The sequence below is a fragment of the Mixophyes fleayi genome, chromosome 7, assembly GCF_038048845.1.
Source record: "Mixophyes fleayi isolate aMixFle1 chromosome 7, aMixFle1.hap1, whole genome shotgun sequence".
NCBI classification, from domain to species: domain Eukaryota; kingdom Metazoa; phylum Chordata; class Amphibia; order Anura; family Limnodynastidae; genus Mixophyes; species Mixophyes fleayi.
The window spans coordinates 23383065-23396139 of NC_134408.1; the positions used below are offsets into that span (position 1 = coordinate 23383065).

The window sequence follows — 13075 nt, forward strand, 5'->3', positions numbered from 1 at the left end:
ATAAAACATGTAATATTAGTTAAATAACAAACAGCAGCGAAAACAATGCACAAATAATGAAGGTAAGGATTTAATGTATTGGCGTGCACGTCCTGTATGAATTCGTGCTTCCTTCAATGCTTCTCAGCTATGTGTTTACATAATCAGGCATAGTTTATTCTTGTTGCTCTGGGATACAACCCGTCTTTGCTCTCTGCTCTGCATTGGACACAGAGGTATCCAGGGAGCAGCTTTGTCTCGTATCCCAGAACCAATAAAAAGCAACAACTCTTTCTACTCCTATAAGAACATGGCTGAAAAGCACAGAAGGACACTAGAAAGATAGAGCCATGTATTGGGCAAAAGTTGTGGGTGGCCATGTAATAAGCCTATATGTCCGTTATTGTAAGGCGGAATCCCCCTTTATGAAGACAGGATAACTAACCCTATGGGTATTGGGTTATAGCGATATGTTTAGGAGTAATGCAGTTAAGGTGATAGAGACATTACTAGGTTATCTCAAAAACTGGCAGCATAGAGGACATTCACTGCCTCTGATAAATCCAGCAAGATGCACCATGATCTGGAGCGTATGTAGGGGGGCTGGCAAATTTGCAGGTGGCCCAAACCAAGGTAGCCTACTATGAGACCGGCCCCACTACCCCCCAGCCCAGTCTGCTCCTGAGCATATGTAATTGTAAGTAGTTGTAGCAGTGTAGACTACATGTGTTTAACCATCACTACGACAGAACAAAATCTATTCTGTATTGACACACACATGATTGTGCACTCTGCCGCACTCTCGCTACAGATAACAGCGAGGACGTCTCCTCGGCTCTGTGATAAATTGCTGTTGTAACAGGTCTGCACCACGCTGCTTCCATTCACACTTCTAGCCCATATTAATTCTCGCTGCGTGATGATGTCAGCGGCAATAGTGGCTCAGAGGGTAAAGGTGGCGGCATCCAAGTGCAGCCGTTCAGTTCTGGTTCAAATCCTGATGTAATCACAAACCATAGATCAATTGTATTCACTCCTGTCCTCAGGGAACCTAGTCCATTATTCACGAATATCCTCTCCTTGGTCCTGACATGGAGAGAAGGACCTGGATGGCTCAGTCGATGCCTTTTCAGTAATGTGTCGTGAATATAAAGCAAACCCTTTATGTGCCATAATTTAGTCGTCCTTTCCAATCTGTGTGTCTGCGGGAATGCAATCCGACTTGGCTTTGTGTCTGCTCTCTCCAGTATCTCGTTACAAACCGTATTGATTCTCCGTTCAATGCCCCATCAATCCTTTCTTTTCTATTCCTGGTGAAATAATTACATTTTCTCCTTGTCGTTTGTCTCCCAACACTTACCACAGGGTCTCTATGCAGCAAACACCCCATTGATCTCACACTGTTAACTATCCGTGGATAGATTGATTCCTCTGTTGTAGTGTTTTGGTCTCGTTTCTGGCTATCGTTGAATGCAAAGCTTCATAATTATTTGCAAATAGGTTGTGAGTGGAGCTCTAGAGACGTTCCTTTCATGGTGACACGTTTTAATGGCATTTAGGTAGATTTTTACACTGCATTAAATGGCTGTCAGCTTGCACTGAATGTAGAGGACAGTACAATGAATATATATATATGTGTGTGTGTATACATGTGTATGTGTGTGTGTATACGTACGTGTGTATGCATCCATGTGTATACGTGTGTGTGTGTGTGTGTGTGTGTGTCTGTATGCATCCATGTATGTGTGTGTGTGTATGCATCCATGTATGTACGTACGTATATGCATATGTGTGTGTATATATATCTATAACTGTACAATAACTTTTTTGATCCTAATTCAAAAGCCTCTAAATCCCTGAATGTCTGTCTTCATAGGACAGTGTATAGTGATGTAGGGTAGTGTATGGTATTACAGTATATAGGGGTACACGGCAGCTTTGATTATTGTAGCAGACAGGACTTGGTTTATAAACCTGACAACAATGGTAAATTTTAAAACCTCTATGCCACATGGCTGTGCCCCAATCCAACATGGCCGCAGGCCATAGCTACCAACCACTCCCCCGATCTAATCAGCCACACCCCCAACCTGCCTTGAGCACAAGCTGGGTTCTCTGTAAAATCAGGACCGCCCCACAAGAAAAGGATCCTGTCCCTTCCAAATGTTGAAATCTTGATGTAAATGATCAGGTTCTGTTCAAACCGGAGATTTGTGTCTTGCAGATTTTTTGTGTGTTGAGGAAGCACGAAAACATTATGAAAAACACATGATCAACAAAGCAGGAACGAGCCCCCAATCCCCCAAAGTTAATGATGTAAAAGATCCTACATATAGAGCGAACCAGTCATTTGCTCGGAACAACCAGTTCTATGGTGAATTTGACACCACACCCTGCCAATAGGGTCACTGGTTGACCAGATAGTCTGTTCTGCCCATTCAAATGTGATCAGTCCAGGTTTTGATTGGATGATATGAGCATTTTTGGCCAAAAATAAGCAAATTGTCCATGTGGGTATAGAAATTAAATTATTTACTTCACTTTGCTGTAATGTGGATCAGAGTTGACCTACCAATGGCCATAGATTAATTGTGAGGCTGAATATACACGTTAGCCATCTATCAGGGGGGGGGGGTGGTCCCGTTCATTAAAACCATAATAAATCCTTGTATGTTATTTGGCATTTACCTCTGGACATAGCAGTGGGATAATTAATTACAATTACTTTTCAAGGGCGTCCACTTTGAAAATATTCTACGTTAAGATTAAATGACGAGTGAGGCCACATCTACACTGTGTGTGTGTAAAGAAATCAATAATGGTTTAAAGCAGGGCGGGCGTCAAGCTGCATATAGAAGGGGGACATAGTCTGATTAGTTGTAAGACCAGAGCTTCTGGGACATTATTATTAATTTCCTGCTGATGAGGATGGTACAATCGGCTAGAAAAGAGGAGAGTATTATCTGATGAGACTTCCAGATGGGTAGTATTTTACCAGACTTTGTGCCGATACAGAGATCAGAAGACCTGTTTTGTTACCAAGTAATGGTGGTAATCCTTTTTCTCCTAGTTATGTATTTTTTTTTTTTATTTCATTTAATCTCTTTTGAGACCAACAACAAAGGTGGTTCTGCTAAATGGGCAAAATAGAGCTGCAGGTGTGGGCAAGTCTTCCAAAGCTCAAAGTATGGACAAACTGGCGACCACGCCATTTAATAAGAGGCCTTGCACATCTCTAAGGTCAACATCGCCCTTTAACCACTGTTGTTTCGTGTGTGTAAGTTAAAAGCTCAATCGCCTTCTGCTCTTATCAGTGGTATGTGTTGCCAGTTGCATCACCAGAGCCTGGAGGCACGTAGCCCTTGGCTACCTTCAGCCGTTTCCTTTTACACAGAACATTCTCCTACAGTTCCTGATACGGGGCAGAGCTTGGTGGTGCAATCCCCTTCACGTCATATGGTTTTTATCATTCCTTTGGCTCATTTTTCTTTTGAGTATGAGAGAGAAACAAGTTATATGTTTATGCTGTAAAGGGAAAAGCCGCCTCTCAGTATTTGCTGCCCCTAGGCACATGCCTGCTGTGCCTAATGCCAATTCCAACCCTACTAAAACCATTAATCTATCCTAGGCCGATTTCGAAAGCCACAATTTACAGCTGTGCAGCGCTGACATAAAGCAGTCTGGGTTCATGGCTTTGAACGTGACGGTTGAAGTTGTTTTCTGGGAGAGGTTTGTAGACCTCGCTCAGGGCTCTTGATAAGAAAAGTCACTTTAGTTAAGGTCGTCAAGTAGAGCAAATTGTATAGATTTACTCCATAGGCTTCATACCATCTGATTTTTCTATGGAACGTGCTTATCACACATTGGGGGATTTTTAACATGTCGATAAATTGGGAGTCTCTTGTAGCGTTGGCTTCACTGGGCTTCAGATGCTTCTCTCAGATTGATGGTTCTTGGTGCATTAAGACTGATCCTTCGGGCTATCTATGAGAATTGACCTAACACACCCAGTTGCAGATAGATCCATGTGGTTGCTGTATGCTGACTCTGCATAGCCAGACGCAGCAATTTCCACACAAACACATAAGATCACATGCGGAATGACGGATGAGGTGTGTTTTTTTTTTTTTTTTATTGCTGAACCCTTGCAGACTATTTATAAACAAGATATATGTTTGTGTCCCATATGCCGCTGTTGTGGATAGGTGGGAATAGAATATAGGCTTTCTTGCTATAGAACAGTGTTGTTAACCTGTGACACTCCAGGTGTTGTGAAACTACAAGTCCCAGCATACCCTTCCAGCAATAAGGTGCTATATATTGGCAAAGCATGCTGGGACTTGTAGTTTCACAAACGCCTGGAGTGTCACAGGTTAGCCAACACTGCTATAGAAAGTGAATTATCTCTGTATAGAACAACAGCGTTCACCCTCTGGCACTCCAGCTGTTTTGGTACAGGCTGTTAAGGCATTATGGGCCTTGTAGTTCCACAACAGGCGGAGAGCCAGAAGTTCTGTAAGGTTGGTATAGAGAGTGCAAGCATTTGGAGTTGATCTGTGTTGCAGACATCTGTAGGTTGTGATAAAGGGAAGAGTATCTGTTGTCACTTTATTCAGTCTGTAGGTGACCAACATCTACAGTCTCTCCCAGACGGCTGTATAAGAGTCCTGCCCAAATCTCATCTCCTCTTCCATATGAAAGTGAATTTGGAATGTCTTGCAGTCAGCGCCTTCAAAGAGCTTTTTAATGAAGTTTGCGGTGTCATGGAGGCACCTTCACAGGGCTGGTTAATTGCCAACACAGTGTACTCTGCAGCGCTTCTCCCCGTGTTACTTATAATCCGTTATTAAGTGGCCATGTGTGGTTGTGGAGGGGCCCGGCTCCTGGTAGATGGCGTTAGTGGCTGATGTGTAACGGATCAAAATATGACTTTCCTCACTTGTCACCTTTACTTCTCCAGATGGTTTGTACTTTTCACTAATGTATTACTAGTGTAAGAATGCAACATTGTGCAATATAATTATTCATTTAATCATTTTTTCTTTTTTTCTCTTTTAGGATCCCAGAAGTAAACACAAGTTTAAAATACACACGTACTCCAGCCCGACGTTCTGTGACCACTGTGGCTCCTTGTTATATGGCCTCATTCACCAAGGGATGAAATGTGAAAGTAAGATTTTATTGAATACATTGTCCTGTGTTCCTGTGACATCTCTGCTGATCCATACAGCTCTTACAGGTGTTGTTGATGACCTGTGTCCACGTCACTGGTACCACTTACCTGTCCTCCATTCACCTGAATGATTGCCCACTGGTCCTGGTACCACTCACCTGTCCTCCATTCACCTGAATGATTGCCCACTGGTCCTGGTACCACTCACCTGTCCTCCATTCACCTGAATGATTGCCCACTGGTACTGGTACCACTCACCTGTCCTCCATTCACCTGAATGATTGCCCACTGGTCCTGGTACCACTCACCTGTCCTCCATTCACCTGAATGATTGCCCACTGGTCCTGGTACCACTCACCTGTCCTCCATTCACCTGAATGATTGCCCACTGGTTCTGGTACCACTCACCTGTCCTCCATTCACCTGAATGATTGCCCACTGGTCCTGGTACCACTCACCTGTCCTCCATTCACCTGAATGATTGCCCACTGGTCCTGGTACCACTCACCTGTTCTCCATTCACCTGAATGATTGCCCACTGGTACTGGTACCACTCACCTGTCCTCCATTCACCTGAATGATTGCCCACTGGTCCTGGTACCACTCACCTGTCCTCCATTCACCTGAATGATTGCCCACTGGTCCTGGTACCACTCACCTGTCCTCCATTCACATGAATGATTGCCCACTGGTACTGGTACCACTCACCTGTCCTCCATTCACCTGAATGATTGCCCACTGGTCCTGGTACCACTCACCTGTCCTCCATTCACCTGAATGATTGCCCACTGGTACTGGTACCACTCACCTGTCCTCCATTCACCTGAATGATTGCCCACTGGTCCTGGTACCACTCACCTGTCCTCCATTCACCTGAATGATTGCCCACTGGTCCTGGTACCACTCACCTGTCCTCCATTCACATGAATGATTGCCCACTGGTACTGGTACCACTCACCTGTCCTCCGTTCACCTGAATGATAGCCCACTGGTCCTGGTACCACTCGCCTGTCCTCCATTCACCTGAATGATTGCCCACTGGTACTGGTACCACTCGCCTGTCCTCCGTTCACCTGAATGATTGCCCACTGGTCCTGGTACCACTCACCTGTCTTCCGTTCACCTGAATGATTGCCCACTGGTACTGGTACCACTCACCTGTCCTCCGTTCACCTGAATGATTGCCCACTGGTCCTGGTACCACTCCCCTGTCCTCCGTTCACCTGAATGATTGCCCACTGCTACTGGTACCACTCACCTGTCCTCCATTCACCTGAATGATTGCCCACTGGTACTGGTACCACTCACCTGTCCTCCGTTCACCTAAATGATTGCCCACTGGTACTGGTACCACTCACCTGTCCTCCGTTCACCTGAATGATTGCCCACTGGTCCTGGTACCACTCACCTGTCCTCCGTTCACCTGAATGATTGCCCACTGCTACTGGTACCACTCACCTGTCCTCCATTCACCTGAATGATTGCCCACTGGTCCTGGTACCACTCACCTGTTCTCCATTCACCTGAATGATTGCCCACTGGTACTGGTACCACTCACCTGTCCTCCATTCACCTGAATGATTGCCCACTGGTACTGGTACCACTCACCTGTTCTCTGTTCACCTGAATGATTGCCCACTGGTACTGGTACCACTCACCTGTCCTCCTTTCACCTGAATGATTGCCCACTGCTACTGGTACCACTCACCTGTCCTCCGTTCACCTGAATGATTGCCCACTGGTCCTGGTACCACTCACCTGTCCTCCGTTCACCTGAATGATTGCCCACTGCTACTGGTACCACTCACCTGTCCTCCGTTCACCTGAATGATTGCCCACTGGTCCTGGTACCACTCACCTGTTCTCCATTCACCTGAATGATTCCTGCTGCTGCCACCTGCCCTTCTCAATGTGCTGTATTCGACCTCCATTTACCGACTTGGTATCCTGCTGTTGTCTCCAGTTCTTTCTTTTTATTTACTTATTTTTCTTTTTTTCCCCTTAAAACCTGCCACTGTTTCTTAGCATGAAGGGAGACATTACAGTCATCAAAATATTTTTTTTTGTTTTTGTTTGTCTCTTTGTAAATGCTATTAGAATTCACAGACACATAATAACATTTGTGTATGCAGATGCTGATTGGAAGCGTGTGGTCTGAATGTAAAATGTATAGATAATGACCTTGGCAAGCAGCATTTCTCATGTATATGTTGTTGTACAGAGTCCTCTGCTGGTCACTATCAGAATTGCAGTTTTGGTCTTCGTGCTGTTTATTTTTATACTGTATTTTGCACAGCAATACTATACAGATATTACATTCTTCTTTAGGATTCAACTTCCTGCTATTAAATAAATTAAAGACCTAATGATCTATATATCAAAAAAAGTATTTGTGGGTAGGGAATATAGATTGCATGATCCACTGGGCTGATGTGAATGATTATATATTCTTTGTACATCGCTGCATAATATGTATATGCCATATCAATAATAAGAAATGGTGCTGTCCAGATATCATTTACTTAGTACGTATGTGCACTGTTGCCTTGAATTGGTAATCAACGGTACCTAGCTCGTACGTGCCAACTCTCCCTGAATGTCAGGGAGACTCCCTGAAATAGGGGTGATCTCCCTCACTCCCTGAAGAGTCTGGCAATCTCCCTGATGCTGAGCCAGTACAAGACGTGGTTGGCTTCGCCATCTGCGGCATGATGACACAGTTCAGAAATTGTGCCCTATGTCCATGTATTGATGCCTATGGAGGTGGCCATTTTCATGGAGACCAAGATTTAATCAAAGACTGACAGGTAAGACAACATGAGTTCAGTAATGGAGACAGAAATGTAAAAGACACTTCAGTCTCTAGATGTTCATTAGTTGCTTTTTCTTTAACGCATAGTTGCCTACTCTCCCGGACATTCCGGGAGACTCCCGCATTTCTGGGAGACCCCCCAGGATCCTGGGAGAGCAGGGCAACCTCCTGGTTCTCTCGCCCCTGCAATAGAAAAGTGGCAGGGGGGCTTAATGATGCAAATATTGCATCATCTTAGTCACGCCCCCTACTGTAATTGGCCAAAATTGTGACAATCGTTCAGGGGGTGGGGCCAAAATAAATTTTCGTCAACCCCCCCGGGATCTTCCTGAAGCCAAAAAGGAATAGTTGGCAAGTGTGGCCTAGCTCAGTGATTGCTAACCTGTGACACTCCAGGTGTTGTGAAACTACAAGCCCCAGCATGCTTTACCAGTAGATAACTAGCTGAGAGCTGGCAGAGCATGCTGGGACTTATAGTTTCACAACACCTTGAGTGTCACAGGTTAGCCATCACTGACCTAGCTTCTGCCTCACACCTCAGTGGCCTCAATAGTTCCTTTTGTATTGATGTACTGCATACTGGTTTTTCACACAAAATGGCTGCCTCCTCTGTGTACAGGTGTCAGGTACACTTTACCTCAGAAAAGCTTGTTTTCCATTCATTTAGAAATGTACAGCTCCGTGTAATATGATTGGCGCTGTATAAATAAACATTCATTTGTTTCCATTAACAAAATCAGTGGGGATAGAGTTCCAAATCTATTTTTTTTTTTTTTTTTTTTTTTTTTTTATTGAAAGCCTGGGAACGTGCAATCAAAAACCCAAAGTGCCCAAAAAAGGTGTAAAACCATAAAAAAGTGCACAAGGGGTACGGTACTGGCCCCTTCTTTAAAAAGAAAGGGCCCTGGTCCCCGACCCCCGGAACCAAAAAGGTCCCTTAGGGGGCAAGGGTCTTCAGACCCCCTTCGCTGCGAGGCTAGGGGGGTCCCTTTAGCCCCTGGGATCCACCGAAGCTTCACCCAGGGCTTAACAACTAGTCCACCCCCTAAGGGGAGGACCAACGTGGGTGTTCAGGGAGGCTGGAGCCTAAGGGCCACACAACCTCCCCTAGATCGTCTCGGGGACAGGAGCCCAAAAGGGCCTACCCGTACCCAATAAAATCCGGAAACGTGAACACAAAAGAAAAAGTGACAAACGTGAAGAAAAATAAATAGTGCCGAGTGGATACGGCCCCAGCCTAATGGCTGGGCTTGGTATAAAAATTTTCTCGCCCAGCCATAAGGCCGGGGCAAAGAATAGAGCGAGTGCTTAAAAGAAAGTGGTCAAAAGTGCGTGGGTGCCAACATAATCACATTGTATCTATTTCAAGGTGCTACTGACCTGTGATTTTTTGGCACCCCCGGGGTCGCCACTCCCAGAGGCACATTTGTCCCAGGCTTTCAAAGCAGCAATCCCAGCCCCTGGCCAGAGGACCAAGTGCAGCTCTGCCACAACTGCACTTGATCTTAGCCAAAAGGCCGAGAAGCGATCCAAATCTATTACTGCATTTGGTGGTCAAAACCACAGGGGGCGTCATTGGATTCTCTGATGTCACATGATTTACCTGGAACATAAAATTCAATAGAGTTCTGGTGAGCTGAAAAGTTCTCTGTGGTATTTATATAATGTAGGCAACTTTTAAAAGCCTCGATGTTCATACCCCAAGCTGTAGCGTAGAATCAGTTACGCTCAGGCCATGTCTCTGAATCAGTGATTCCTATTTAATCTAAAATCTAGGACCAAGACCTTTGAGCTAATAAATTATGAGACCCAGGGGAACGCATCCTTGTTTTTGTAGTAGAGTAACTTGGACAACTGATTATTTATCACGTCTGTAATGCAGTGTTAGACTCGTCTTCTAATCTAGAGTCTGGAACCTCAGATTCTTAAGTATTCCATTATTATTTTTATTTGTAAGTGCATTAAGGGGATAAAAATATATGCCATATACTGGCAAGAAAAAGAAGATAAAGATGACCCTGCCCATATGAGCTTACAATCTACGATAATTTCATATGCATGAATGTCCTGGGAGATGCTTGTGAGATGCTGAGCTGTACAGATGTGTTCGGAAGTAATCATTTATGGGAGAACACGGGGTACTTTCTTACCCGAGATAACTTATCTATCATCATCATTATCACCATTTATTTATATAGCGCCACTAATTCCGCAGCGCTGTACAGAGAACTTACTCACATCAGTCCCTACCCCATTGGAGCTTACAGTCTAAATTCCCTAACATACACACACACACACACACACACACACACACACACACACACAGACAGACAGACTAGGGTCAATTTGATAGCAGCCAATTAACCTACCAGTATGTTTTTGGAGTGTGGGAGGAAACCGGAGCACCCTGAGGAAACCCACGCAAACACAGGGAGAACATACAAACTCCAGACAGAATTGAACTCATGACCCCAGTGCTGTAAGGCAGAAGTGCTAACCACTACGCCACCGTGTTCGAAGCATTGGAGTGTGCGCTGGTTACTCAGTCCATTACTGATAGCTAAATAGAGGGCTGGATGACCATGAGGTCATGTGGTTTATATAGGCGCCATACCACGACGTGTCCTCCCAAATGTTAGAGAGCACAGGAAGAGGTCTCCATTCTAATACTATAACGTGTGTGTTTCTGTGTTTCTCCAGCATGCATGATGAACGTCCACAAACGCTGTGTAATGAATGTGCCAAGTCTGTGCGGGACGGATCACACCGAACGCAGGGGCAGGATATACATCAAGGCCGAGATCAGCCAGGAAGTACTGACGGTTGTGGGTGAGTTTCTTGTGTACAGGATACATACATGGGCTGTGTGTTTATATCACGTATGTGCCATGCGTGACGTTGCAGAGCCGTAAACTGTGCGGAGAGATCCGTGTCTTTTATTCTGTCTGTAAATCTTTAACTCCTGCTCTGTGAGATTATTTTGTTTTACTGTTATATTAATCTTCCGTGTACTGTACATGGATAGAGACCACCAGAAAAATCCTCTGAATGTATCCTGATCGTACACTGACTTCAGAAACTAATCTAGCATTTAAATTACATACCGGGTGCTGTGCCCACTCATCAGAGTGTGGACAAGCTTCAACATACAGTATATGCTGTTGCTATGTGTAACTATTCGGGCAGCATGGGTGCAGGGATCTGTAGCCTGCAGTATAGCGGAGTTAATGGATGATGATCTAATTCCTCCATACATTAGTTTTTCCCAAACAGGGTTGACGCAAGGAATTGTGAGGGAACATGAGCATTAAGGGATATTGCTAAATACCAGGCATTTCGGTTAAACCCTTAATGACCCGTAGTATTATACATCTCATCATCTTGTGCAGTAGTTCCTTCCAAAATAAGTGTCTGCGCCAAGTTCCCATCAGTTTGCCCACTTCCAAATTTCTCTCTCTTGCCAAATCATTCCACTCACCATCAGTCCATCTGCTCACTCATAAATACTATTGAAAAGGATTGTCCGTATCAAATTTAAAGTGGATTTGTCTACTTTTGGATATCCTGCTGCATTAGGACCTGTCCACTTTATGTAGCAAACACTTCACCAGCACTGGTAACCAGCACCACCATCCAGCGTTTGCCAGGAGATGCATACATTGCAAATTGGTTCCTGGCTCCAGAAAGTGGGACATGGGGGCGGGTCATAAATGGGGAGGGGGGAGTGGCCAGACCTTTTTTTAAATGGTTTTTTTTTAGTTTTTCTGAATTATAGATCGTATTCTAGGTATAGCAGAATAATTATGACTGGACACAAACTGACTCGATTGTCTTTCATTCTTACAACCCTCCCATCCAGGAGGAGTGAGACACAATCCGTCCTGCAGATTTTCTGACCATCGCAGTCTCCTCCATCAGCTGACATGTCCATGTGTTGTGGAATTAATCACATCCGCCATTAAAGCCCATTTAAATGGCAATCGTATTCCTCCTATAAATGTCTCCCTGGTAATGTGGTCAGAAAGGTCATATTGCAAATGTGATTGGATCATTTAAATGAGAGCATCATGTTAATGGCTGCAATACCCACACCTAACACACAAATGATATTGTATTTACATTTTGCTTCCTTGCTAAAAGACCGAGGTATTCCTGTTCACGTCTGCAAGAAACTTATTGACGCCTTTCAGGCAGCAGATAAACCCATCAATCTCCACCCCGGTCCACCGATTTCCATGTTAGTAATTTTCATTCATGCTACAGTCACTGCGCGAAATGACAAATCATCAAACACAGTCGCTGCAGAATTCAATGTGACCTTTGAAGGCTGCTGTAACTAAAGTCACCACAAGATGTCGCTACGTTTCCAGTTTTGCGTCTGACGAGAATTTGGTATCGCACAAAGTATCAGCATTGTGTATAGCAAGACTTAATTTTAATATTGTAGAATAAGCTTTTTATATAGTGTGGTTTACGATCTGGGAGAATGGGCCGTAAATGTTAGAACAGGTTGGTTTACTCAGAAAACACAATTAGACTGGCTCCATTAGCAAAGTGTAAATGTTGTTGTTCTGTTTTTTTTTTTTGTTTTTTTTTTAGATGTTTTGCTTTTTTAATTTTATAAATCCTAATAAAAGTGCATTCTAACCAGTATGGAAAAAGAATCAAAAGATGACTGCGAGTTTAGAAGTGTAAATAGATGTTGGAGTTTTAATGCCCATGCTTAGCAAGATGGAAGTTTATAAAAGCCACTTGCGGCATTGAATGATTTTTGTCTGCACAATTAAATGATCAATGAAATATATAGTTTTATATTTAGCACCATTGTGCTGCTCCTCACTCTTGTGTTTTGTGTTTCCATTTCGCGTTGGATTCTATTTAGTGGGAGAAGGAAAGAACTTGGTTCCAATGGACCCCAATGGACTGTCTGACCCATATGTCAAATTGAAGCTCATTCCTGACCCTAAAAGTGAGAGCAAACAGAAGACCAAAACCATCAAATGTTCCCTCAACCCAACGTTTAATGAAACCTTTAAATTGTGAGTGAAGTCTGCCCAGTTTTGTATAATTACTGGGACAAAGGGCTCTCTCGTCCTCTGTGTGACCTGTCC

General features: G+C 44.1%; 1 protein-coding gene and 1 long non-coding RNA gene across 3 annotated transcripts in view; one reads left to right on the top strand and one right to left on the bottom strand.

Moving 5' to 3' along the window:
- Positions 1-13075, bottom strand: part of LOC142097489 (uncharacterized) — a 398805-nt gene that overhangs the window by 301227 nt on the left and 84503 nt on the right. The window lies entirely within an intron of this gene.
- The window catches only part of PRKCB (protein kinase C beta), a 143746-nt gene that overhangs the window by 88498 nt on the left and 42173 nt on the right, over positions 1-13075 (top strand). For both annotated transcript variants that reach the window (XM_075179358.1, XM_075179357.1), the window contains exons 4-6: positions 5038-5149; positions 10665-10793; positions 12847-13003. In XM_075179358.1, the coding sequence (XP_075035459.1) occupies positions 5038-5149; positions 10665-10793; positions 12847-13003 (398 nt within the window). The remainder of the gene's footprint in view (positions 1-5037; positions 5150-10664; positions 10794-12846; positions 13004-13075) is intronic.